This window comes from Falco punctatus, assembly GCF_963210335.1.
Source record: "Falco punctatus genome assembly, chromosome: 5".
NCBI classification, from domain to species: domain Eukaryota; kingdom Metazoa; phylum Chordata; class Aves; order Falconiformes; family Falconidae; genus Falco; species Falco punctatus.
Window position 1 is genome coordinate 83049792 of NC_137584.1, and position 27700 is coordinate 83077491.

Below are 27700 nucleotides of genomic sequence, written 5' to 3' on the forward strand. Positions count from 1 at the left end.
AACGGGAAATAAGACAAAAAATCCTACAAAGATATGATGTGGCTACACTGGGAAAATGCCAGGTACTTGCTTCTTGTAGAAAATAGAACATTATTTAAATAATTTAAAATCCAGATAATTTTCCTTAGGAAAAAAAAACCAACCCAGCAGTAAACTGTTCAGGGGCTGGTAGATTTCTTTGTTTCTAGAGGATGGTAAAGATTCGTGCACAAACATCAGCAAAGGGCAGCTTTCTGAGCTGTTCCCTGCCAATTGCTGACAAAGGCAGTCCTAATGAATCATTCTGAATTGTGATCATGTGCTACCAGCCCACAGTGAGCTGCCAAAGAGGAAGTGCAGCTTGTTTTCTTTCATTTTCTTGATTCCTATGCTGTAGGAAGATGAAAGGAGAAGGAGGAGGAGGCAACAGCGGCAGCCAAACTTAATAAATAATTCTGACGATTCCTGATATCAAATGGAGGCCCCTGAGTGGGACCCACTGAAAAATGACACCCTTCCGCCGACCCTGACGCCAGCTGTCCCTCCGTATGTGAAGCTGGGGCTGACCATTGTATATACTGTTTTTTATTCACTGCTTTTTGTGTTCATCTATGTCCAGCTCTGGCTGGTCCTTCACTACAGGCACAAGAGGTTCAGTTACCAAACTGTCTTTCTGTTTCTGTGCTTGTTTTGGGCCTCTCTTAGGACTGTGCTCTTTTCATTTTACTTCAAAGACTTTGTCACAGCAAATTCTCTCAGCCCCTTCATCTTCTGGCTTCTCTATTGCTTCCCAGTTTGCCTCCAGTTTTTCACCCTGACCCTGATGAATCTTTACTTCACACAGGTAAGCAACAGATATTTGGTCGATTAAATCTGACAGAATGATAAAGCACGATTTTGTAAGAATGATAAGAAAAATGTAATTTACAAAGGTACCTTGGCAATGCAAAAAGCAAATATCAGTTATTTAGTTGGGAATTTTAACTTTTGATTTATATGCAAGTGATCAGTGTTACAATGAAACTGGAGCTTGAAGTGATCATTTCAGGAATGGCAAATAATCTACTGTCTGTTAAATGGATATAATTTAGTTTAAGGTCGTGGGGAAAATGTATAGGAGAGCTTGAAACCTGGACACCCAAAATGTGGTTCTATTATTATTCTTTATTCTTGTTGTTATCAGACTTAATACACCTCCTGGCTTGTGTGCAGTCAGAATTGTAATTTCTGATTTTACTGGCAACCCCCCACTCCAGTTTTCCATAAGTTGAGTAACATGTTCCTGAGCGAGATTTCTATTCTGTGTATCACAGTCAAAACTGTGGGTTGAGTCCTACTGCAGACCCAAATGGTCTGTATTACAAATATGTCCTCTATTTCAAGGATGCTGTGATGTAAAGGTAAATTAGCTATATAGCAGGGTAAAGGAAATAGCATCTGCATTTCAGAAAGAGGTCTTGGGAGTGTATCTGTGCTGTGGACAGCTGAGCAGCCAGGTGAGTTAAGCTGCACAGCACTCCGAGTTGCTGCAGTTAGACTTGCTTAGAAGTACTTATGGGGAGCTTGGGTATCTTGGCACTGGGCTGCAGGACGGGATATTGGCATGCTGAGGCAAAGAAAGGCTGTCAGGCTTGCCTAAGATCCCACAGGAAGCTTGCGGGAGGGCAGGGACTGGATTCTGTATCTCCTCAATCCCACTACGATGACTGGAGCAGGAAGCCAAGCCTGCACTCAGGTGACCCTTGTTGCTTTCCCAGTGCAGGGGTAGTTGGCCAGGAGAGCACCAGCCTGCCCTGGAGCACCCCTGGCTGTGCTCAGGATGCTTTGGGGATTGCTGTGTTTCCCACTTGGAACTAGCTCAGTGCCTGGATCTGGGTGCTTCTGTAGCACCCACAGTGTTTAACAGTGCTCTGTGGCGATTAGGGGCCTCTCAATTCTGAACATCCTGGCTGGAGAGGTCAGGCTGTGTTAGAAAGCTGCCATCCCAGAGCTGAAAAAGCAGCAACAGTAAGCATGACAGCTCTAAGAGGATCACTTGAGTTGTAGAGGGTATTAAATACTTGGAACCACGTACACAGTTTTGTGCTTGGGTTTACTTTTCTGGATTCAGTGTCTGAAACACCTGCTAACTCAACCCACTCCACTCCCTGGGACTTGAGATATATTAAAGGATTACAGGAACCTTTCATCTAGATGGTACTCAAATCCAGCTCAGGCATGTGGTGACCTAAGTTTTATCCCATAGCTATTGTGAGAGTCATTTGATAACGGTGTGGTTCCCCAGGGGCAAATGTCCATCATCGCACAGTCCATCCCCATCACAGTGGCTGGGACTAAGTCATAGCCCTAGGTCCGATTCTTCCCTCAGCCACACACGCAGGGCTGCTGTGGAAGTCTGGAGGCAGAATGCAGCATCTCTTTGCCAAGAGAAGCCGAGGCTGGCAAAGTTGGTGTGAGCATGGGGGGGGGGGGGGGGGGGGGGCACAGCAGTCTGCACTCTGTGCATCAGAGTGCCAGCACTTGGGGCTTACTGTTGTGGGTAACTGCTTTCTTTCATCTAAGGAAGATCTAAAAAGAGACCATACAGAGTGCACACATATGTCCTTTTAACTTATTTTTGTCATTGCTGTCTGATACTGTTCAGGAAGTAAAGTCCGTGGCTGGAAACAGAAAAAATGCTAAGGCTATCAGTTCTGCCTTTGAGACAATTTCTGCTTTGTCATCGTGAATCCTCACATTCTTCTGCTGAGCCCCTCTGTAAAAGAGTGCAATGGTTACATGTCTTGCAGAGCTGTTCTGAGGCTTTTGCAACAATATTTGCAAGGGACTTTCAGAGTCTGTGATGTGCGTCATAATCTTTAAAGACCGTGGGTCACTGTAGACAGGCATATTATTAGTAGTGTTGCTTGCTTTAGAGCTGGTTGCTCCCAGTGAAATCTCATCTCAAATATCTCCCCAGCCAAAACAAAGTCTTAAGAAATACAAGCAGTCATTGTATGAATATAATGTAAGGCACAGAATAAGTGCACAAATTTTAAATCGCTGTTATTAATTCTTTACTTCTAACCATTGAGAGGTGGTTTGGCTTGAAATTCAGCATCTTCTTGAGACTGTATATTAAATATGCATCTAGCTTTCCGCAGTAGGCAAGCAAGAACTAGTGTGAAAGGGGTGGGGAGAGAGAATTTTGTTTTCAGTAATGGCTTATAACTTAACAGACTTGTTCAGAAACAACTTTTATCCTTTTTTCTCTAGAAGGCAGGCAAGAAGGGTCCGCAGCTGTGTCTCATTGCATGAAAACCGTACTATTGACCTGGTGCTTACTTAGCTAGAGGGAAAGAAGCGGTCTATCTATAGTATAGGGACAGAGGACTGAAAGAAACCTTATGGGTCTCTGAAATTTGCAGGTGTTTGTTGTCTGCTGTACAGCACCCACCATTTCTAAATATGGCACTGCTAGGAAAAGTTTTAGACACAGATGTGAGAAGAAAAAGTGATTAAAAAAATATTGCAAATCCTCCTGGCCAAACAAAAAAACTCATCTGGCAAGTGCCCGAGGGCATTTTTCAGAATAATAAGCACCTTTGAACTTGACAGAATGTTAGCCACAGCTATTCTCTTTTTAATAGGTATCCTAAAGCAATTGGGACACAAATTTCAGCTTTATTTTATGTGTAGCAAGACACATAAGCCACAATGACGTTGGTGCAGCAGGGGTTGTTCCCAGACTTGAGCATCACCATCAGCAGATAGAGCCAAAGGAGCTGTAATATGTTAGGGTAGGTTGCCGAAGCAGGGGACATGTGAACAAAGGGGAAGCTACCATCAAAAGAGTTTTGACTCAGAATAAAGATTCTCTGGATTAAGAGCCAAGTTCAGGGTCCTTTGCGAAGGTCTTGATGCTCTATTTAGGGCAGAATAGAAAGGGTGCTGCAGATAAGGCTTGCATAATATTAGCTCCTCTCAGAAATCCCATGCTGGAGAAAATACATGTGGTTTCTAATGAGAGCACTAAATTTATTAATTCTGTGTCTATGCATTCTCTTCTGAAGAAAAAAAATAAAATAATGTGACCTACCCTCTTAGGATAAGTCTGTCTACTTAGAAACCATTAAAATAAATCTTGAGTGAAATGAGATCCAGCAGCGCTTTTGTAAAACAGTAGCGCAGCACCAGCTAATAACTGCATTGTACCAGGCCGGAGCAGCTCCCTGATACTGATCCATCAGATAGAGAGCTGAAGTGTGCCTTTCCACCTACAGAGGCTAAAAAGCCCATAGATATGTTTGCCTTACACCTGCAGCTCCCATGGGTTTATTTTGCTGCTTGATAAAACGAAGACTGCAAATTGGCAAATAATATATTTTCCACTTTACGTGACTCCAGACAGGGAGAATCCCAGGACTCAGGCACTCTTTTATTTATGTCCTGCCTAGCCAAATCTTCCCTGGCCCTGACAAGGGCAGACTGAGGTGAGTCCTCAGGCTTTACGGTCAGTGTTGTGGGCAAAACTGTAAAGAAGGTCTGGGAAATAAAGTAGTAAGTTGCCTTTTTTAGCGTGAGTGAGGGGTGGGCAGGGAAGGGCTGGCTTCGCCTTGTCCTGTTTGCTCAGACCTGGCATTTCCCTGGGGAAAGGATACAAACGAAGCAGAAGGGAGGCTAGGCTGGAGGGTTACGGACTCAAAAAACAAGGTGTGGGCCAATGTCAGTGAGCTGTAGGGGATGCTGGAAATCCCAGGCCTTCCCTGTGGCCAGGCACAGCAAACCATTTGGTAGGCTGTAAGTTTAATCATCAGGTTGGGAACTTCTCAAGGGCCTAGGGCACGTGGTGCTGAGCTAGGGAACTGTGAGGCTGTATGGATGGAGAAGGGCTGGTAGGCAGATTTACCTCTTCTTCCTCCTCCTTAACCATCTTCCCCTTTCTGTGGCATTCAGACTGAGAAGCTCACCCTGCCTCCCAGGCAGGGCTGATGAAGTCAGGGACTTTCAGAAGAAGAGAAGTGGTACAGAGCAAGACACTTGAGAGGGGAGCTGGCCGTGCTGGAAGTACCTGGCAGGGTGGGGTAAAACCAGCACAAGGCTTTTGGAGAGGTTAGATGCATCTCAGTGGAACTGGGACACATATTAGCTCTGGGAGCAAAATCAAGAGAACTTTTCATCCTCTAGTTACCGGGGATAACATTTCAAAAGTAATACCACCAGTGACAGAACAGAGAGAGCTTTTTATGTAGGAGAAAGATTTACTTTTAGTGGAAATTAATACACCATATATTATAAAACGTTATTAATTTAAAGCATGCTTTAGATGTACATAGAAATACACAGGGGTCTAACTACAGATGGTAAAGCACTAGCAGATACGGTTGGCGTAAAACATTGCCCTCAGTGTTGGATCTATAGGAGACAAATTGCAACTGCAGCAGACTGGCAGGCTGTCAGCACCCGACATGAGGAATGAGGTCATGTGTCTTAGAAAATAACTGGATATATGGAACGTACACGTGCAAGTTTACTGTGGCTGCCAGCCCCACAATGGTCCCTGTCCTTTCAGGATTATTTTTACCAATTTACACAAGACTGAATGCAGTAGTGAGTTATGTTGCCCATGTCTGCAGGCCTTATAAACCATGCAGAGTCTAGAGAGCAGAGGGGAAAGTTGCGTATTTTGGGGAATCTGATCCAAATGAAAGAATGCACACGGGAGAAAGAGAGAAAGGGCCTGGGACTGGAAGATACACAGCAGAAGAAAGGTATATGTGCTGATGGTGAGGGCCTCTGGGCCTGCATGAGGTTGTGGTGTATTTTCAGGGTGCAAAGAGTTTACATGCAGTGTGACAGAGGAAGAGAGAGGCAGTGGTGAAAGAAACTGGGAAGGAAAAGTACGTGCTATGTTCCTTATAGAGATTTTGAAATAAGAACTGGTAAATACAGCTGAACTTCATTCCTGTGCGGAGGGCCAGCTTGAGACGTGCACAAGCACTTAACACATACCTGAGGCTTTTTGGTAAGCTGAGCTGTAGCTCCTGTAAGAGTGAATTGATCAGCTAGCACTAGGGGTCCAGTGGAGGTTTGTGCCAGCTGTCACATCAGCACAGCTATATCAGAGCATGGACTGAAAATTGCTCCAGTGAGATTTTCTCCTTCTTTTGCTCTGGGAATATGTGCCTTGGCTCTGACACCTGTTTCATTGATACTTACAGGGCTGGAGTGGCTCCTGATTTAAACCCCTTAAACTACAGCAGCCTGGCTCTGTCTGCGTACTCAGCTGCCCAGCAGCTCTGCAGAGCTCTCTGCAACCGAGCTGCTGCTGGGCTCCTGTGCCACCCCCCTGCTCCTCTGCTGGGGCCTGGTAAAATGTCTTTGAGGTCTGCTGTTTACATCAGTTCCTGCAACAGAAATTTTCCCTGGCTGTATGAAGGACTTTTTGGAGTCCTTTTGTACTGCTGCATTTTTATATGCCAGACATATACCTCAGGGGGGTGGAGGAGGGAGTGTGAGAATCTCATTTGAGGTTTCTAGTCCTCTGGCAAAAACAAGGAGTCAAAACAGGATATTTCTCCTTTAAAGAACAAGCAAAAGGGGAAATACTTTTAAGAAAAGAAAGTAACCCTTCAGACATCAGAAAATTAGTAGGGACTTTCACTGAGTTTTCTGTGTTGCTGTTCATCTTGGGGTTCTCTGAAAGGTCTTTTTAAAGAAGTCTGCCTTCTGCTTGCTGTTTAATCTATTCTTAGGAACAGCCTGGTTTGCTCTGGTTTGCTGGAAGACTTGCTTAGATGACTCAGATATTGACTGGAAGCTTTCTCCACGCTGTTGCGGGGAGGGGCCATTGAGCAACCAGTCTCGAGCTAAATGACTGTTAAAAGCAAAAAGCTGCACCCACGCATGTAAGGTGTATTGACATCAGCTTCTGACATCCTTATTCCCACTGAACAGGCTTTTATTCTGTGACAATCACATTGCTTTCATGAACTAAGGCCCCATCAGTGTTTAAGCAAAGGTGGCAGAATGTGGCCAGCTGTGTTTCTGTCTGGCAGTGAATTGGTGAAAGTGTCCACATCGTATGCTGTGGCTTTCATTCTATGTAGCATCCATTTTCTAAACTGTTAATTCTCTTTCTCAATGGTCATTTTTCTCTGATAAAATTCAGAAGCTTTTATCACAGAATCATAGAATTTTCAGGGTTGGAAAGGTTGGAAGAGACCTCTGGAGATCATCTAGTCAACCCCCTGCTAAAGCAGGTTCAGCCAGAGCAGGTTGCACAGAATCACGTCCAGGTGGGTTTGAATGTCTGCAGAGAAGGAGACTGCACAGCCTCTGGGCAGCCTGTGCCGGGGCTCTGGCACCCTCAGAGTAAAGGAGTTCTTCCTCATATTCAGGTGGAACTGCCTGTGTTGCAGTTTGTGCTCGTTGCCCCTTGTCCTGTTGCTGGACACAACTGGAAAGAGTCTGGCCCCATCCTTTTGACACTTACTCTTAAGATATTTGTAAACAGTGATAAGATCCCCCCTCAGCCTTCTCTTCTCCAGGCTAAACAGGCCAAATGCTCTCAGCCTTTCCTTCTAAGGGAGATGCTTCAGTCCCCTCATCATCTCTAGCCCTTCACTGGACCCTCCCAGTAGTTCTCCATCTCTCTTGACCTGGGGAGCCCAGCCCTGGACACGGCGCCCCAGGTGCGGCCTCCCCAGGGCAGAGCCGAGGGGCAGGATCACCTCCCTGCACCTGCTGGCCACGCTCCCCCTCACGCACCCCGGGGTCCCAGTGGTCTTCTTGGCCACCAGGGCTCACTGCTGGGACAGGTCCAGCAAATGTAGAATCACAGTAACAGCTGTTCTGGTGATCTCACATCTGGAGATCCTGCTGGGTCTGCTGCAGGAACATTGTGTTTGACTTTAGATAAGTTATCCACGGAGCTTTTGCTTGGTAGGCCAGCCTTGGACTGGTTTATATGATGGGACTGCTTTGTGACATTAGATGGATGAGTGGATCATTTGGGAGGAACCACAGGAGATGGTATTCAGGAACTTATGAATTTTCTAGGTTGTGTGGACCCAGCACGACTCATTGCCTGCTGCAAATTGCTTGTCTTGTGCAGTTCTTTGCACCGGCTCTGAATACTTCTGTTCAGTCCAGCTCCTGAAAACTGTCAAAATTAACGGTACAACATGTGTGAGTAAGCGCTACTTAGAACAGGTGAGGATTGTGGAATGGCCCTAGAGACAAGTTTTACTTGTTTAGTTTCACTGAGGTCAGGAATCTCTTCCCTCCCACTTGCCCACAGTCTCTTCTAGAATAAGCAGAACAGGCGGTAAGTCTTGTACAAAATGCATGCATGAAGTATTTTGAACCCCACGTCTTCTCTAAAAACTGACAGCCCCTCTCTATGCACCATGGAAATGCAGAACATTCACAGGCCTCTTGTACCTCTCCTTCCAGTAGCACATAAGTAAAACAACACAAAATTTCTTCCTGAACTCCCATGAGAATTCATGATCCAGGAATTTGGAGAAAGAATCACAAAAATCTTTTGCGAGGGATACTGCCCAATGTGTTAACTATTTGAAAACAGTATCAATGGCTGCAGAATATTTTTAGATATTTCCCCACCACCACCACCAACTTTTCAATTTTATTCTCAGCTAATTTTTCTAGGGCCTGCTGAAAAGCTCAGTGTTCTTTGCTGGTTCAGCTAGTGCTAAGCAGGCTGGTGCGTCACAAAAATAATTTCCATGTCAAGGCAGCTGTTTGTGGTGAATAGGAGTTAAATGACAAGTTGTTCCAGGAGCACTGGAACAAGTGAAGCCTGATTTTCTCCAGATCTATGTCTCATGCTTGACTTTCAGCTGCTTCCATAACTGGGGCATTTCTTATACTTTGCTATGCAGACTCTCATATTGGATGATGCGTAGGATCACTATGTAGGGTTCTCCTGACAGAGGTCATGTATATCAGGTGCATTTATAGAGTTCCTTACTTCTGTTGCTTCCTTAATTTTCAGAAGGGTGATAAAAGGATCATGTCTTTGATGCTTCAAGTATTTTTCCGTCAGTTCTCTGAATGGAGTATTTTAAGATTAGTGGGGGGACAGATAACAGGTTGACAGGCAGACACATGCCTACACATACATAGTGATCATGTAAGTCCTGTTTCCTTGGGAAAGCATGATAATCATAGCAAATATTATGCAAGCTATACTAAAGGGCATGCAAAACCAAGTTAAATGGGTAAGGCAGGATAACTCAAGGAGAAAATGATTAGGAAACAACCCAGAATAAGTCATACAGCATGTGTTTTTTTGTAATATAGCAATCAGTGTGCTTCAGTGTTGGTTTAAAAGGACATTTGTAAACCATGTGTTTGGAAACCATGTTAGCTTAGAAAAAATCGGTGATGCTTTCCTGTAATTTTTTTAACAAATAAGATATAAAATATGCTAATGTATTTTTGTATAATTTCTGATGGTGGTTAAAAAACTGTGGTTGATATACCTAGCTACATTACAGAAAACATGTCACTATTTTGCCTTTTCTGTTACAGCAAGCTAACTACTGGGCCTGAGCCACCTCTCTATAAAAATACATATTGTTGCATAGTGAACAGACAGTCAACAGAAGCCAAATAATACCTCACAGTAAAATAATGAGTTTGATTCTCAACAGCATCCTTTGGGCAATATAACATGGATACAAACTTATATATCCGATTTCACGCCAGGGTACTGTGATGGGCTCTTCAGGCGAGCGGCGCATCTGACCCAACATGCCAGTTTAAGGTGGACTATGTGAGAGATGTACTGTTCGGTCATGTAAGAGCCTGATAATTACTTGCCTCTATGACTATACTGGCATTGGTCCTCTTGTGAATACTGGTGTAAAGGACCTTATTCCCAAGCCAGAGTTAGTGAAAATAAAGGTGTAGACATTTTGTATACAAGAACATTGTGATCACCCACTGAGTGGTTTTGATACTTTGCTTAGAGCTTGCCTGCCATGGATAAGCAATAAATGCAAATCTGTTATGAAATGAAACCTATCATTACATGCCTTGTGACCTGTGAGACAGGATTCCTGTGGATCACAGTGTCTTTCTTTACTTAACATGTATCCTATGTTTGATGCAATATTTTTATGTTTTGCAGGTGATTTTCAAAGCTAAGTCAAAATATTCCCCAGAACTACTGAAATACAGGTAAGAACTGTGGAAATATCTAATGTGGTAAAGAAGAGTAGCCATGCTTTTTGCGAAAGACTACATCTTTTATAACTTGTGGCTTATCTCAGCTATTCATATTTATATACCAATGTTTTATGATGATGCTTCTGAGGCCAGCTTCTTCCTATGACATTTAAAAGTCTGTCATTTCACAACACAATTTATAGACATTCACATATTTCAAAGGCAAATATTTTTTCAAATGCAAGCAGAAAACACTCACCCTCGTGATTTGTTTACAGGTTCTTAACATTTGTATGGCTAGGTGAATTCAGATCCAGTGCTTTGGTAGAGGTAGCAGATGTATTTATTTTGGCAGGAACGAGTGGGACTGGGTATGTATTAATCCATGAGGTCAGTGGTAATAAAAGACTCAAAAGTTTGAGAGAAGAGTTGTGAAGGGGAAGAGCTAGAGTGAATGGATTCAGCTTGATGATGTGTTTGGGAGCTCACAGGTAACCTCCCCTGACTCCGTAGGGTTAAGGTTATGGTAGCTTTACATTTAGGTGGAGAGATTTGTTTGGGATCTTGTGGAGCAGCAGAAATTGTCAGGAACTACTTGAAAGCTCCCCAAAGGGCAGTAATGTCCAGAAAGCTGAGGAAGCTCAGTAAATTAATGTTTATTGTGGCAGTACCTAAAAACCTCAGCCAGGCAAAGTCGTTTACATGGCGGTGGGGGTGGGGGGAGTTGTCTCCATTCTAAAGAAAGACTGTATCATCTGAATTCAGGGTAGGAAAACACTAATTTGAAACTGAAATCTGACCTCTTACTTGCTGACTGTTAGGAGAACATACTACTGTGTCAACAGATCAAATATTAACATTTTCCTTGCCCTGGAAGGTTTGGTATCCAATAGGGTTTTGATACAGCCGGAGAGGCGATCGTCTGGAACAAGTGCTTCAGCAACCATGTTTGGTAGAATGGCAGTACAGTGAGAGCAGGCTTGGGGTGGGCTGGGCTCGGGCTGGTGAGGGTACGGGGCGTGCAGAGTGTGAAGGCTGGCTGAGGGATGTGGACTCCACGCTGAACCGCAGCTGATGCAGAAATTGTCAGGGTGGGAACAGAGAGTCTTGCATCTATTTTGGTGGCCTCAGGAATGCTTTCAAGTTAGTCGGTCTGTGTATATACCTTGGCCGCATCCCAAACCACAAGGGGTGAGATCTGGATGTTCCCTGATAAACGCTGTGGCATACAAATACATTCACCCCTCTTTGCGCTCTGGTTTCTGTGGGAAGGAAATCCAGGAGCATGGGCAGGCAGACAAGCACAGCACACGCCAGCCAGCTCCCCAGCCAGCTCCCAGTGCAGGTGTGCCTGCCCCTGATGCTACGCATAGGCAAGAGGAACAGAGGATGGCTTTGCACAAAGCCTGGGCTGCAGGTTAGGGTGGTATGGGGCAGGTCCGTGAACATGTTCCTGGCTGGCTCTAGAGATGAGAGGCAGAAGCTTTGAACCTCATCTGTTACTGATGTCTGTGGCAAGGCTTTATTCCTGAAAACAGCTTGAAAATGTCTTTCTTCAAGCAAAGGGATCTTGTGATACTTAGTCAATGCTTGTGGTGATATTTAGTCAATGCCTGTGAAGTAACTACATTAGCACCCTGCATGTAGTTCTTGGAATGTTTCCGTTCCTAAACACTTTTGTATTGTGACTGGAATTATTCATGCACAGACTACCCTCCCCAGAACAGCTCCGTGTCCACCCAGACTCTTGCCTCCTGCATTTCTAACACAGATCACTCTTGGATCTGGTCTAGCCTTTTCTGTCTTATGCAGGTCTGTTGATGAAAGACTTCAGTAGTATTTTGTTTTAATATCTAGATCTCTTAGCATGGATGTGGTTACTCTGTGTAAAAGAGCCATGTAAATAAAGCTGACCTCGTTTCTATCTTACACAGGGCAAGTGGGGTGCTGTAACACGTGCACGCCCACAGCTGAGGTCCTGGATCTTAATTGTAACAGGCTCATGAAAGATCATAGAATCACAGCGTAGTTTGGATTGGAATGGACCTTTAAAAATCATCTAGTCCCACCCCTGTCCCATGGGCAGGGACATCTTTCATTAGATCTGGTTGCTCAAATCCTGATGGAGAGATGGATGATGATTGATAGAAAGATGGCTGGCTGGCCTGCAGACAGGGGCTGGAGTCTGCACTTACTGAGTTTGATCTTTCTTCATTGCTGGATGTTCACTTTTTGGTGTTTTCCTCCCCATTTTCATTAATGAAGTGTCAGACCTTATTGTCTGGTATTGGCAGTTCTGCAGTCAATAATGGCAACATAAACGGGGCAAGAGGTCTCAGAAATCAGAATCATTTCAGATACAGAAAAAGCTGATAAAATCCTATCGGAGATCCAGAATATTAAGTCAGCTTTACTGAGCACAGCTTTCATGATGTTGTCACTGGCAAAAGAGCTCAAGGTGAAACCTGTGCCAGACCAACTTCATATTTAAAGAGTCCTTCTGCACGTCTCCCTGGGCTTGGGGTTTTCTTACAGTCACTGGGTTTGGATGAGGCTTGCAGTGCTGTGTGTGCACACCTTGTTAGCACACAAGCCTCAGACGCTGTATGGTTTTTGAGGAAACCACGTACAGAATGCAGTAGTTTCAAACAGATTTTCATGTTTTCACGGTGAAAAAGGCAAAACTCACAGCATTCATCTGAAGTTTGATTTTAAGCTCAAAGGAAAACTTCAGGGTGCATCCAGCCTGACACAGAGAGAACAGAACACCCTGGCATGTGCCTTCCCCAGTCAAACCAGATTACATATGGCTCCTTTTAAGGGACTAGCTCCAAAGTGGGGATTAGGCACAACAGGCTTTTGAACAGTCACTGGTGCAATCTGGAAGCACCTCTCCTACCCTACTTTTCTGTTTTCTAAAAAGCCCCATATGCTTATTCGTGCCTTGTAGATGCCCTTGTAGTTGAGATGTAAGGATACGTTCTGCCTTTAAATGAGCTAGGGATGCTTTCTGCAGCTGCAGAAACCCTAAAACTGCCCTGAGAGACGCAGCCTGCGTCTCCACCAGTGCTTATTCAGAAGTCCAGCAACAAGGCTTCTATTGTCAAAACAGGCAGCCGTTTCCCCAGCCACATCATGTCAATAAGGGGGATGGAAGATCATTATGTGAAGAGCTGCACAACCGACTGGCCATGACGGCTCACCCTGGCACGTACGGGAGCGTGTGGGCATGAGAGCATGACAGTGCTTTTTTTTTTTTTTTTTTTTTTTTTTTTCCCTAAACTCCATCAAGGAGAAGCCTGACCTGGAAGCCTCTAAGCCTTGCTGCTTGCAAGCCAGCACCAAGGGCATGCAGACTGCGCTGAAGCAGAAGGTCCCCTTGACTAAGATGAGCAAAAAGAGAGCATGTACCTACTGTCCTGCAAGTGGGCAGCATGCCAGAGCATACCTTTCCTCATAAGCTCAAACCCCACAAGAATATTTTACCTGCACTACAATAGAGGAGCAAAGATGAGACTATTAAATCTTTAGACTTTGGGAGGGGAACAAAAGGAAGGCACATGACTGCCACTTAAAGACTTTTGAGATCTTGGTATGTAAATGTACCACCACTGTAACTAGGAACTGCATTCTCCAGAGGAAGCCATGTGAGAGAGGAGCTTCGGGACTGCAGGGCTTTCAGCATTAGACTGTGAGGTTTAAAGGAACTGCCTCTAGCTGCTTATCCTAAGAACAGAGCCCTGCCCTGGAAGGTTAAGAATAAGCAGAATCTTCTCCCTGAGAGGGAATTTCCATGACTGGCAAGGAAAAGGCAGCATCCTCGATCACTGCCAGATATAACTGGAAAGAAGGGCGCTGATTCACAGGCAGGGACTTTCAGGCTTTCAGTTCTCCCTGTTAACACATTTAAAAGGTCTCAAAGATATACCCCTTCTTTCCTTGCCCTCTGAAAAGAAGCCAGCTATGCCTCAGGTTTGTAGCTGTATTAATGCTATCAAAAAGGATATGAATGTGCGAAAGGAGAAGATAACCATTGGGTAAAGTATTTTTAAACAATCAGAACTGGATTCCTCAGGGACAGTCTAGATGTTTGTTGTTGGCCAAATTCAAAGTTTCCAGCAGGCATGAAAAGCTGTGGCCAAAACCTCTTGTTCAGTGACTGCAGATTATGACCCTTATCAGTAACTGTCTTGGTCAGCAATGATATTGAGGTAAGCAAACACCTGAAATGGAAACATGCCTTCTTTTTTTAAAAAAAAAAAATTAGTGAAAAGCTCCACAGCTGCGTGTAGGAGTAAAGAGGAATTAGAATCAGCTTTCCTTGAGCATGTGGTATACTTACACTGCAGGCTCAGTGCTGGGTAGGTGGGGAAAAAACAGATGGAGAAAACCAGTTCAACTTCTGAGCTTCTGTCTGTCAGTCTTCTCTTCCAGCTCTGCTCCTGTGGTTGTGGAAATGAACCTTTTGCCCAGCATAGATGGCAAAATGCCAACCCAGAATCAATATGCTTATTTAAGTTTCTTGGTGTTTCTTCTAAGAGGTTGCCCATGCCCCAGTTATTTAGGCAAAGGGACAAAGAAAGATGCTGGGGAACCAGTAATTCAGAGATTTTAACTACTATTAGATGCTTCCCTAATTTAATACGAAATCTGATGGCAAACATCAGCAGTCAGTGATGCTTCTCATGGCGGTGGTGGGGTGGTAAAACCAGAGTCAAAACCAGTCCATTCCAGGAAACTCAACCTTTTGTGAGATTTCTCCTGTCAGTGAGCAGTGAGAGGGTTTGCGCTGTTTATGAAGTGCACGCTCTAAGAAAGTACGTATGTATTTAAGTACTGTGCTGTTGTATTTCTGCTGCAAACAGTCTTCCAAGTTTTGCTGCTTGGTATTAGTTTCTTTACTTAAAGCTTGTTGTGTAACTGTAAAAACAGGTTTGAAATGAGCCAAGTTAATCTCTCCAGCAATTTGGAGCGCTTTGATTTGGGCTCAGATGGCTGGTCGCTGTGGCAGTCCGCCACGTGCAGCTTTCATTGCTCAGAGTGGACCTTCCATCTCATGACTGACACTTTGCTGAACAATGTTGCTAAAACTGTTTTCTCCTCACTCTCCCAGGTTGCCCCTCTACCTGGCTTCTCTTTTCATAAGTCTCCTCTTCCTCTTGGTGAATTTAACATGTGCAGTATTGGTGAGGACACAGAATTCAGAGAGAAAAGTCATTGTCTCTGTCCGGGTGGCAATTAATGACACGTTGTTTGTGCTGTGCGCTGTTTCACTCTCCATCTGCCTGTATAAGATTTCCAAGATGTCTTTAGCCAACATTTACTTGGAGTCCAAGGTAAGGTACATTTTCAGTTCTTTTCAAGTACCTTCTGAGAGACAAGGGCAGTGCAAAGCAAAGCCACACAGTTCTTCAGATCCCCTGAAGCTGGAGGCCTTAAACCTTCACAGCTCACGTTTGGCTGGCCATCCTGTTTATTATATGAATTCAATATTAAGTGGCAGCAAGGATGCCTTTGGCTAACATCAGTGACCCCAAAATATGTATTTTTGAGGCAGAGCTTATAGAATTTATTGACTGGAGTTTCTCACAGCTGTTTTTCAAGCGGATACTGCTTTCTCCAGGTCCCTGGCTGGAGACCACTTCATTTCAGTACTGCTACATAGAAGTGGTCTGTACTTCGGGATCCTTCAGCTTGTGAAATTATTGACTGCTTAAGGTAACTGTTTAAGGTAGCAGCATGCTGAAGATAAGCCAGACAGGGGAGTATGAATCTCCCTTCATACATTTGCTACCTGTCCTATAGATAATGAGAATGAATTTTAGAAGAAAATACATTATAATTTAGCCAAATGGGGAGAAGGGGAAGTAAGTCTCTCCAATTACTCTACAAAATGCTCTTTAAAGAAATATTGTTAGGTTTACAGCTTTGGACACGTTCAGTGGTCAAGGCACTGGGGAACATCACATAAGCACGCAGCGTTTATTATAAAATCAGTGAAGACGTTTTGTGTCTATCAATAATGAAACAGAGCTTTCAAAGGTCCGTGCATTTGCAGTAGATAGTTAAATTTTAAATTACTAGTTTAACAAATAGCACATTACCACAACAAACCTCTAAAAAAAAAAGTAAGTTTCAGCTGCTATTTAGAAAATCTGATAATAAAATTCCTCTCTCCATTTAGTTAATCAGATGAAAGGAGTACTTTTCCTGTTTAATCAAATCTGGCCATACTGCACAACAACCAAGCTGAATACAAGATTTAAAAACACAGCTTAGTTTGTTTTGTTTCCTTCAAGCCTGTCATTTGCTGACCAAAGGGCATGGGCAATGGATTATTTTTACTAGTAAGAAAAGTTTTTCTACTGCTGCAAATCACAGAAGCATAAATCTCTGTAACAAAGCAGTGTTAACCTAAGGGAGGTTTTGGTAGATCACTTTGTTCCGTTTCCTCCTCCTGCAGGAAACCTGATCTTCTTTACTTCAAGCTATTTCACAAAACCCAAACAAACTCTAATACTATTGCAGACAGGAAAGGACAGAACACGGAGCCGATGGAAGTTTGAATGTGGAAATGAGAATTAAAGAGCGCTTTGCTCCTTTCTGCTGACCTGAAATGGGAGTTCCTCTGGGGACTTCCAGTAGGATTTGACTGCACGTACTTTAGGGATACAGATGGCTGGAGCTGGCAGTGGAAAAACATCCTGGTTTAATCTGCTACTGTTGTGCTGAAAAAAGTAGCTAAAGGGAGAAAATCCATTCTCTGCAGTGATATGACAGAAGTAGTGCTGGCGATAACGCACCCTCTGTGGTGCATGTAGACAGGCATCGGTACTGGCAGCCTTTTATTTGCATCTCCCAAACACATTCGCCTCTGTGACCTGGTGTGGGGGGGTGGCTGGGGTCCCTGTGCCAAGGCTACGACAGCACCAGGGAGGTGCCTGGCCCTGCCCTTAAGATACCAGCTTGGGCCAGTTCTGTGCGGGCCAGAAGCATCATCACGCAGTGGGCCATGCTACCAGCTCAGGGCTCCCCCTCTTTTCGGTAGGGGCCTGTGACTGAAAAAGGACTCCTCTGGCGTTACTTTCACTGCTGCGCTCTCCCTTCCCCAAGCCACTAAGTTGATTTGACTGGCGGCAAAACCATGACACTTTTACCCCCTTTTTTTGTATTTGGTGGGATTGAAGTTTGTTAAATCTCTAGCATATCTAACTGTTAACTAATCAAGAATGACAGCGACGTAAGGAAACCTGTATAGGGAAATACTGACCCTGTTCTGCTCTTCACTTGTGCTCTCCCCAGTCTGTAACACCACCGATCTGGGACATGGGATGTGCCCGTCAGCAGCTTCTCCCTGCTCTCTCGCCCTCGGTTTCCATGACAGCATCACTGACTTGCCAGTACCAAAAGGGAACAGAGGAGTCCCTGGCAAACATTTCCTCTTTGTGGCATTTCCTGCTTGCTGGTCTTGCCACAGCTTTCACCACTGCCTACCATGCGTCTGCCTTCAACTTCCACACAGCACCAGGCTCCCGACTCACTGCTGACAGGGCTGCAGGTTATGTCCCGGTGCGTGGTGGCAGTTCCAGCGTGTTGTAAGCAGCAATTTAGTCAGAGAGGTTGACTGTACTGGGGGTTTTGTAATACTCCTGAGCCTGACCGTTCCCTGAATCAGTATTATTTTGCTGGGAAAACAGGCAAGCTAGTTTTCTGCAAGCTTTTCTGACTACTCCCTGAGCTCCTCTTCACTGACGCTCACCAGGGAGCGCAGACTGAGGAGCTGGATTGACAGAGCCGCAGGGACAACAGCCGCCAGCGTGAGTGAGCAGCAGAGGGGCCCAGGTAGGCTCCTAAGGGCCAGGGATTCAGGACATGGTGACTTGGTGACTTCCCCGGTACATCACTAGCCATGCAGTTATGCCTGTGCTCTACCTGCCACAGCGCTTTGGACATCTGCTCCTTGGCTGCCAGCCTGGAAGCGGAGTGTGTGAGTGGAGGGAACAGGGTGCAGACCTTCCAGCCTCCTGCACTGGTATAAAAGGTCCTGTGAGGGGAGAAGCAGCTTCCCTCTTGGCCTCTCTCTCTCACATAGATGAGAGGAGCCCGTCCCGGTGGTGTGGGTCTCTGCCAGGAGAAGGAGAGGGCAGGGCCAGTGAAGCAAATGACTGCAAGGTATCTTGCTCCTCTAAAAGCATGCAGAGCTGTAACCCATCTTTCCCCCTCTGGCTATGTAAAGCGCTATTTCAGAGCCAACTGCACAGAATTTACTTTGAGCTTCTTTCAAAGCCAGTCCTATTTTTGTACATCTGCCTGCCTCTGTGATCAGACTCACACTGGTCTCTGTATCCATGGCTCCCGGATTCCTTCCTTTCTTGCTGCTACAACTCCTGTGCTGGTGTCTTAGCCTCCCCCGGTGACCTTCCCCACCCTTCACTTATTCCTCTCACTGGATAAGGCTCTTTCCCCTGCTCTGCCCGGTCTTCTCTCTAGGGCTTAGGAACTGTTGTGATTTCACGCTTTGTAGTCTCATTCCTTCCCTTGTGCCCACGCTCCCACACACAGACTGCCCTGCCACAGTCCCTCTGCCTATAGGCTGAGCTTCCACTTTGTCTTCTCTGTGTTGACACTAGGTAAGGCAGGATGTTCTGTTCCTCTGTGCTGCGTTTAACTGCTGACTGTTATGGTCTGCTCTGTACTTAGGAAATAGGTGCACAGCAAGCAGTTGTAAAAGAACGCAAGATTGCATCATGCCAGCATCTGATACAGGGTGCTCTATAGCTAATGCACAGCTGAAGGCTGAGTTCTCTTGCTCCATCTGATACCAAGTGTAGTTCTTACCCTGAATATAGCATTTGTACAATAAATAAGTTGTAGGAAATAGTCACAGCCCATCTTGGTAAGGGCTGGAACTGCTACCATTGCTGTAAACTACTGGAATAATAAAACACAGGAATATATATAGCATAGGATATGCTGATTAAAGAAAGAAAGAAAGAAAGAGAAAAAGTCAGTTGCGTTAGACAGAGTAGCATGACAACCCCCAAAGTCCACACAAAGCAATGTTATCCTCAATATTATTCCCGTATGAATAATAACTTGTGCTTAAAATCTCTTCCAGGGCTCATCAGTCTGTCAGGTGACAAGCATAGGAGTGACTGTTATACTACTTTATACCTCACGAGCCTGTTACAACTTGTTCATCTTATCGTTTTCCCAGACCAAGAAAGTCAATTCTTTTGATTATGATTGGTACAACGTATCAGATCAGGCAAGTATGAAAATATTTGCTAATGAGAAAAACTCATTCTTTATGTGATGGCTGATTTCCTAAATACTATGACAAGACGAATTAATGTATTTATTCTATTATTCCATGCACTGAGATCGTTTTGCTCCAGGAATATAGATTTCTGGTAATTTCAGCGTAAGGAGCAAAAAAACCCTCAGTGCTAGCCAAATAAGTAAAAAAATAATCAATCATTTATTTACCTTAGTTTTATTGTTAAAAAAAAGGCCTGTTATTAAAAAAGACAGGTGTTTTGTCCATTAGAAAGAATGTACTGTACTTGGAGAAGCAGAAAAACAGTACTTGATTCCACTGAAGTGCTCAGTCCTGGAGTCATCATCAAATCTCCTGTTGCCACCCAGGCTACAGAGTTACTTACTTTGATTCTGTCATTAGCAGAATAACTTTGTAGTTTGAGGATAAGACTAAGATTCTTCCCACCCTTTAATTGCAAGTGACGATTCAGATTGAAAACTAACAGTGATAATAACACTAAAGGAAATAGCAGGGGATTCTTCATTGAATTTTATGAAATTTGGGCATCTGGCTCCGTTCTCTGCTGTGAAGCATGGGAGTTAGGTCCCAGTAGTTTTCCAGCTCTGCCAGGGCTAGGAAAAATGGCAGGGCTGGGTCTGGACCATGAGCATATTTTTTTTTGGCCTCAAAATCCCAGACACCTGACATCTCCCCACGCTCTCATCAAGCACCTGCAGACCAAAAGCAGTGTTGCCAGCCACGCAAGGGCCTTGTGTTACCAAAGCGGTCAAGCAAACCTGGAGCCATTAACAATTTTCTGTTGAGCAGTAAACAAAACTGTAAATGAGAAGTAGGTAAACAGTAGGGTAGGATTGCCCAGAGGAACTCATTATGAGTTAGTTGAGTAAGGTCTGTCAAGGGACCACTAATCAGCTCTGCTGCGGTGTAAAGAGGAGCGCAGCTCGGTGTTGCCACTCCGCGTAAATAGAACACACAGGTTTAGGCAGAAGGGCGCTAGGTTGTGACTTATCTCGTGAATCAAACATTTTCTCTCTTGTTGGGGCCTGGAGCGTTGCTGCTGCTCCTGCTGACCCCTTGCAGGGGGCACTTCTTGTGCTGACTCCTACAGTCTGCAGTAGCAGGGGCTGGAACTTTAGGCCAGAATATTTGGTCCCATTTCCCCCATGGAGGCAGAGGTTGCTCACAGGGAGCTCATTGGAACGCTTCAGGCCTTAGGTCACTACTATGGGGTTTTGAACATCTGATCTGACTTGCGACACGAGGGTTGCCTGGATTTTAGGGTAAATGGTTTGAGCTGTACGTAAAGAGCCTGGAACAAAGAGGCAGGTACTCAATTTGGTACCAGAATCAAAAGTCACTTTTAAAAGAACAGCTTGATGTTCGTACTGTGGTGCTGCCTCAGGTCACCTGTCAGACACATTACCCTTTTCTCTTCTGTACAAAACACATGGAAGGACCAGATTTGCCCTCTGCAGCTGTGGTGAGTGGTGGAGGGGAAATCTAGAGAGAAATTCAAAGTTAATGCTACAGCAACATCATGGTTATTCAAGCTAACAACGTACGCCAATTTGAAGGGATCCGAGCCTTAATTTTTAAAAGCCAGATTGCCAGCAATGCCCTTGATGACCTGGGTATTGATTGTTCCTTTATGTATTATTCCCAGCTGGAAAAGGACTGGAAAACTAGTTTCTTATTACCTGGATTTGATCACTTAATCATTAATAGTTGCTTGCCAGGCTCTTAGGCTGGGAAGACCCCTGCATGAAACTTTGATTTTGCCGAAGGAAAGACAGCGGGAGGAGGAAGAAAGAGGAGGGAAGGTAGAAGGAAAGGGAAGTCACGTACCAAACAAGATAGCATAATGATTTTTTTTAGTATGCCTTTAATCATTAGCCAGGTTAATCTGGCTTTACTGACTGGAATTTCTGGCCGTGTTGTCAAGCATTTCAGTCACTTAAATATAAATCTTCATTAAAAGACATGTTGCCTCCTGCACCTTTAAAGGACCTGCCATCTTTATTTTTAAACACTCCTCTTTGGCTTTTCAACAGGCAGATCTGAAATGTCAGCTGGGAGATGCAGGTTACATAGTGTTTGGAGTGATCCTTTTCATCTGGGAGCTCTTGCCTACTTCCTTGGTTGTGTATTTCTTCCGTGTCCGAAACCCTACAAAAGATCTAGTAAGTGGAATTTATTACTATATTTGTTACTATAATGTCCAGGCAGGTCTGGAGGGCTCAACTTCTGAAGGAGCTTTTGCTTCTTTACATCTTGACTTCTCTTTTTCAATGTGTCCTTGGCAGAATAAAAGCAACCCAAGCTTCCTACTTCTTTGTACTAACTCCTCATGAAAGAAATTCATTGTATTTACCCAGAAGGAAGACAGGGTGTTTCTCAGGCAGCTCACCTTAAGTCAGGAAACTTCTTAAATTTAGGGACATCCTCCCTTCGAGTTAATACAGTACTTTACTGGAATCAGGTGGAAATGGAGTTTGTTATCCAAACTTGGGATCTTTCATCACATAGCAGTGAAAATGGCTGTATGCTAACTGTTCAACTGTATGAAGGAAATAACAGATCGAATTCTTTCAGCCCTGTACCCATTGAATTGTCTTCATGTCAAAGACCAGTAGCCACAACAAGCACTGGCTGACATTTTTGTTTGCTATTTCAGCAGAGCAGAGATGAAGGAGTGAGTTGTAAGAATAATTCCCTGTAAGTATCCTTAATATCTAGGTAGTTAATTGCGGGTCTGGGTTAGCATAGGATATGCTGGTTGACAGGCACGTGGGGAATGTAAGCCCTGCACTAGGATTACCGAGGTGATGTCTCTTTCTGTAGGCCAAACAAACCAAAGCTAATATTCCCCAAGAAGGATGTGAATGGTAAATTCACAAGTAAGAAAAGCAATTAATAGAATAACATTTTAGGGAAGGTGATGGTTTTTGTTCTCACCTGTGGGTTTCAGAGACAATGATACAGCCAAGCTTAACAAGGAAGTAATACCTGACATCACACTAAGGAACCCCATGGACCCCAGCGTCCATCACCAAAAAAATCTCAGCCCCACTCCTGCTTAGGAGTTAGCCAGGAGAACTGCAAATGGATTAAATGTTTTTGAGTACAGTCCAGTGGTGCTGCTTTTCTAAAAAAGTGACCACCGAGAGATCTCATTTTATTTAAAGGGCTTTTATTTAGTAAATTAGTAAAGCTAGACCTGGTGGTCAGGTTTGGGTAGTGTCTGCGAGATTCACAAGAGTATGAAAATAGGGGATGTGGCCTAGTCTCTCCTTTCAAAATGCTGATCACGTATAGGCTTGGAGTCCTACTCAAACGGAGTGGAACAGGCAGTGTTCTCTCACAAAGAGCACTGCAGTAACACATACGACATTTTATTTTTGCACTGTGATTTGGAGAAAGCCCTAAATCTCCAACTTCATAAAGATACAGCAGGAGATCCATTCAGTGACACCCCTTCTTCCATGGATACCTGTTTTAGAGTAGACATTCTCTGTCGTAGTGGATAGGCCATACGTGGATTTTTTTTCTACACAAGACAAATATTTGTGCTAAACAGTATCACGGGAAGAGGAAAACCAGAAACAACAATGGTAGAAAGAAGGAAGGAAGAGGCTGCAGCAGGGCAAAGCCGACCTTCAGTGTGAGCATGCCACAAGAGGGAGACCAAGGGCCATTGGACTTCAGTCTGTGCGTTCAGCAGGCCCGCTGGCACAGCGGCTCAGTATCAAATGGTCCGGTGGTTGAGAATTTTAGCCAGAAAGCACGGGGTTAGAATGAAAACAAACCCTCTTTTAATTAAAAAAAAAAAATCGTAACACCTCTGATTCGGTAAAAATCCAAAATGTTCTTTATTTTTAATAAGGAACAATCCCAAGAAATAGTTGTTGTTTGGTTTTACGTTTCATTCAGGAATTCAGACACCCAAAATTTTGAGCAGAGACAGCCTGAGTTCAGCACTGTTGAAATGTAAAGCTCCACTCCATGGATGCTTATAGCCTGGAACGAGCTGTCAGCCTGCTTTGGTGCTGACATAGGGTAACTGCAGTGCGTGGGCCTTTGCCTTGCCATACCTCAGCCAGACGAACGCTGGAAAGGGGAAGATGACAGACAGACCTATTTTTACTTCTATTTTGTTATTTCTACTTTGTTATTTCACATCTAACACGCAAGGGAGATTAAGCTGCTCTCCTGCTTAAGGCCAAGAAGATGTCATCCCAGCTTATCCACACACAGGTGCAGGAAACCCTGTTCCCTGGGGGGTGGAAGCAGAGGATCAGTGGAAGAGGCCCAGCTTGGTCACTGATGTCCCTCTGCACTGTTTCCAGAATCAAACTGACCTTTTGAATCTTGCGTGTTTCCTGTTTTGATTCGTAGGGAAATAAAAACAAAATGTTTTGTAAATGAAGGAGTTACATGTACACCCCTTGCCCTGTTTTATCAAAGGGCTTTTCCTTGGGATTTCACACTCACGGCACCGTAGGGCGGGTAGATACCGAAATTGCTCAGAGGGGTCCTCAAGGGCTTTTCAGCCGTGGTTCCATTAAGCAGAACGCCAAGGTTCAGCACGATCAGTTCCTGAGGCAGGGGAGGCAGCGCAGTGTGTGTGTGGGGGGGTTACAAATGCGGGAGGTAAACCCAAACCTGTTTAGGTGTTCTGTATCCTTCAGCTCCTCAGCTGCTTCCCCACTGCTCGCCTCGGGTCAGCTGGCTGCAGGCGCCAAGTGCCCAGGGTGGACAGCAGCTCAGCACAGACAGGTTACGTGCAGACGGGAGGGTGGTTTCAGAAATGGGTCATATCTGTCAGCTAGAAGGAAGGAAAAGCCGTTAAGATCAGCAGACCGTCACTGTGCTGGTAGAGAAAAACAGAAAATGCAAAAATATTTCTGTTGTTCACAGCAAATTGTCTATTTGATTTTGGAAACCAGGAGGTGAGTCTTCAGTGGCTTCTTTCAGAAGTCAGGCACCAAGTGGTTTATCTGTTGCAAGTACTGACTGAGGTTTCCCTTCCCTCAGGCCAACGCAGGAATGGTCCCAAGCCATGGCTTCAGTCCCAGGTCTTATTTTTTTGACAACCCGCGCAGATACGACAGCGATGACGATCTAGCATGGAATATTGCACCACAGGGGGCACAGGGCAGGTGAGATGTGAGATGCAAGAGGGAACCGCTGGCTTCCCGTAACGGGAATTCGCTTCCCAAAGCAGAGGAGGAGGAACTCTCCCACAGGGCCAGAAGACTAATGTAAATCATCTAGCTCCAAGCGCTGTTGCATAAATTCCGGGGGGCGAGGGGAAGCAAAGGGGGAGGGGGAGGTGGAAAGGCAGCACTGAGTGGCAGACGGTAGGGATCCAAGGGCCCCACAGAGGCTGCAAAGACACAAGAATGAAAAGGCTTATGTAATTTAAGGGTCGTAAAAGCGTGCTGCTCTTTGAGAAAACATGGGTTGCACGTTTCACCCTCTGCTGCTTCCAAGAGCGGCCTAAGACCTAAGACGTGCTATTTAGTTTCAGCTGCGAGCAAGGCAGCCTAAACACCCGGCTCCCTCCCTCCTCAGGGCGAGCAGCGAAGAGCTCGACAGCGCAGGCAGCAGCTTGCGAGGGTGGTAGCGAGCAGCCTCTCAACTTCGGGTGCCCTGCAACACGGCTGGGTGTGTTGGGGGTTGCCTGAAACGAAGGGGGCGTTTGCTTTCCCGCTTGCTGAATCCGCCTAACCGCTGCAATCCCACAGAACCCAGACCCGGCATGAAAAGCCCCTTTTCTCCGTGTAACCGTGGGCTGTAGGTAAGGATTCCCTTCCGGGAGGGAGCAGCTCGCAGCAAGAACAAGAGCGATAGCACCCGATCCAGAGAAGGAAGGGCACTGCCAGGGCACTGTCCTGCCCTGAAAGGAGGCTCAGTCACGTGTCATGCATTTGCTGTTCCTGTATCTATGCTATGCTAGTAGTAATTAGTATAATCAATTATCTGCTAATGAAGGCTAACCTGCTCACCATAGCTAACATACCCACATCTCCTTCTCATCACTCACCCGGATGGCGCAGTCGCTGTCTCTAAGCCCAGACCAGGATCTGATAAAGCAGGATATTCAGCACTCACGGCTATCAATCGTCCCACCCCCGCCTTAGTTTTTCATGCCGTAACTACCCCCGGTGCCAGGCTGGTAGCCAGCCCCGAGCCAGAGGCCCCCTCCCTTCCGCAGGGAGCCACCAGGGAACCAGCTGCGCCGGGAACAGCAGAAGCCAAACCAGCCACGCGTGGAAAGGCCAGGGGCCAGAGCGGCTCCCAGGCACCTGCCCCCGTCCGTGGGCACGGGAGGTGAGCTCTGCCACTGACAGGCCCTCGCAGTGACGCGACTTGGCAGGGATCAGCAGCGCTGCTGCTGGGATTTTCAAACGCCTTCTGGAATAGCAGCTCACAGAGAATGAGTTGAGAACGCCCGAGTCAAAATAATGAACAGATCAGAAAAACAAAACCTGGTTGAGGGTTTTATTTTACTTTTGCATTTCAGCATGAGAACTACCTCTAGGCAATTACATTCTGCCCACTTTCACTAACCACGTATCCACAGAACCAGCCTGCCAGTCACTCACACTGCTCTTTTCCTTTTAAGTTTCTCTCCAGACTACTACGACTGGGGCCACCAGCACAGCAGCTTCATGGCTTACATAGGATCCCTCCAACAAGATCCAGCACTGGACACAGACCGGCCAAGCCCGTTATAACTTCAATCAACTGCAGCACTCTAGGACATTCCAATATTAAACCAGATGTTCTGAAAAACAAAGCTTAGCAATTTTTCTTCACCTTTTGGTTTTTAGAAGTGCTCCTATGCACAGATAAATGAAGAACTTGTCTTTGCCACGAGCTTTTCATAGTTCAAGAAGTATAAGCTAATGATTTAAACTTTGAAGACTGTCCCAATTAATACCTTGTTCTAAGCCACGGTATTTTTGGCTTTGAATGGAGTTGTTAGAGGGTGTAATTTAATCATTTTATGCTCGTTTTAAAAGAGCAAATTTCATGAAGTGAAATGGCATAATTATTTTCTAAGTATTTTTATTTTTACACTGTCTTAGGTTAGAAATACATGATTACGTTGAATATACTGTAAACGCATGAATGGGTTGTTCAGCTGCATGACAGTAGCAATTCTTACATGCACATAAAAGCCTGTAAGGGAAATATATCAACCCGATTAAATAATGTCTTTTTCAAGTTACTGCTACATTCTCAGAGCGCAATTTACTCTTTGGATCACCACTGCTTACTCAGTACGGCAAGATGGCTGGAGGCTAAAAGTCATCCATACTCTAGTTATGATCTCAAAACACACCGTTTTCTTACTTTCTTAGAAGAACGCAGGATCGGCAGCGATAGGGGCAGTCTCAGAATGGTAGAGATTGGCATCTGCACTGGCTGGAGCATTGTGACCCGCTGAACAGGCTGAAAAATTGTAAGTTTGAAAAATTGAAGTGATGTTATCATTTCTGTCAATCACTTCTAGGTGTACTTTCTAAAAGAGCAAGTCAAATACCTAGCCAGGGAATGGATAAATCTAACAGGATGTACATACGTATCTATTTATTAAAAACCTTGGAAGCATAGTCTGGGAACATGAGCCAGGAATACATAAAGCGGAAAAACCTCAAGCGGACCTAGAGGATAAATTCTACCCAACTAGCAGAAGGTCAGCAGAGCCCTGTTTCAGCCTTGTATGTTCAGGGATAAGTTTGATAGTTTGTGGTGTAAGCCACGGATAAATACCATTCCAGGATGCGACATTTGCACCTAACAAGCCTAAAAATAATTAATACTAATCTAAGGCAAGCAGGAACCCCAACTCTATTTCAGGTCTTCCTACTGTGCCAAATACTGACTGGTATGCTGTGCTGTGAAGCATCACACCCACAGCAGCTCTCTCTCCTTCCCATAAATACCAAGATATAATCCACATCTCCCTGGGAGAAGAATACGTTTCTTACGGTAAGGTAATCTTTACTTCTATGAAACTAGTTCATTTTGAGGTGCGCTAGAACATTCCCAGACAATGGAGAGGCTTGATGTTTTCCTCATATTCAACTTCAGGAAGTACAAGTAGAGAATTCTTGGTATACGTTTCACAGGATACAGAGGAAAAAAAAAGAAGGGATTGGCTGTAAATCTGATCCATACTTTTGGCTTCCAAGCAGACCTGAAGTGCCACACTCACGTGCCAAGCCTTCCACAGGGCCTTCGGGTTTGGGG

The 27700-nt window shown here is 44.9% G+C and overlaps 1 protein-coding gene across 3 annotated transcripts; it reads left to right on the forward strand.

Annotated features, from left to right (window-relative positions):
* The first annotated feature begins 316 nt into the window (after window positions 1-316).
* GPR137B (G protein-coupled receptor 137B) lies at window positions 317-26675 on the forward strand. 3 transcript variants are annotated; one of them, XM_080388932.1, is made up of 8 exons: window positions 321-525; window positions 685-823; window positions 10118-10167; window positions 15269-15491; window positions 19274-19427; window positions 21494-21618; window positions 24473-24597; window positions 26067-26675. In XM_080388932.1, the coding sequence occupies exons 1-8, from the start codon at window positions 455-457 to the stop codon at window positions 26176-26178; spliced, it is 999 nt and encodes a 332-aa protein (XP_080245058.1). In that variant the 5' UTR covers window positions 321-454; the 3' UTR covers window positions 26179-26675. The 3 variants fall into 3 exon arrangements, with proteins under 3 accessions (XP_080245057.1, XP_080245058.1, XP_080245056.1); XM_080388931.1 differs by having other exon boundaries at window positions 317-823; window positions 19373-19427; XM_080388930.1 differs by having other exon boundaries at window positions 322-823.
* The last annotated feature ends 1025 nt before the right edge of the window (window positions 26676-27700 follow it).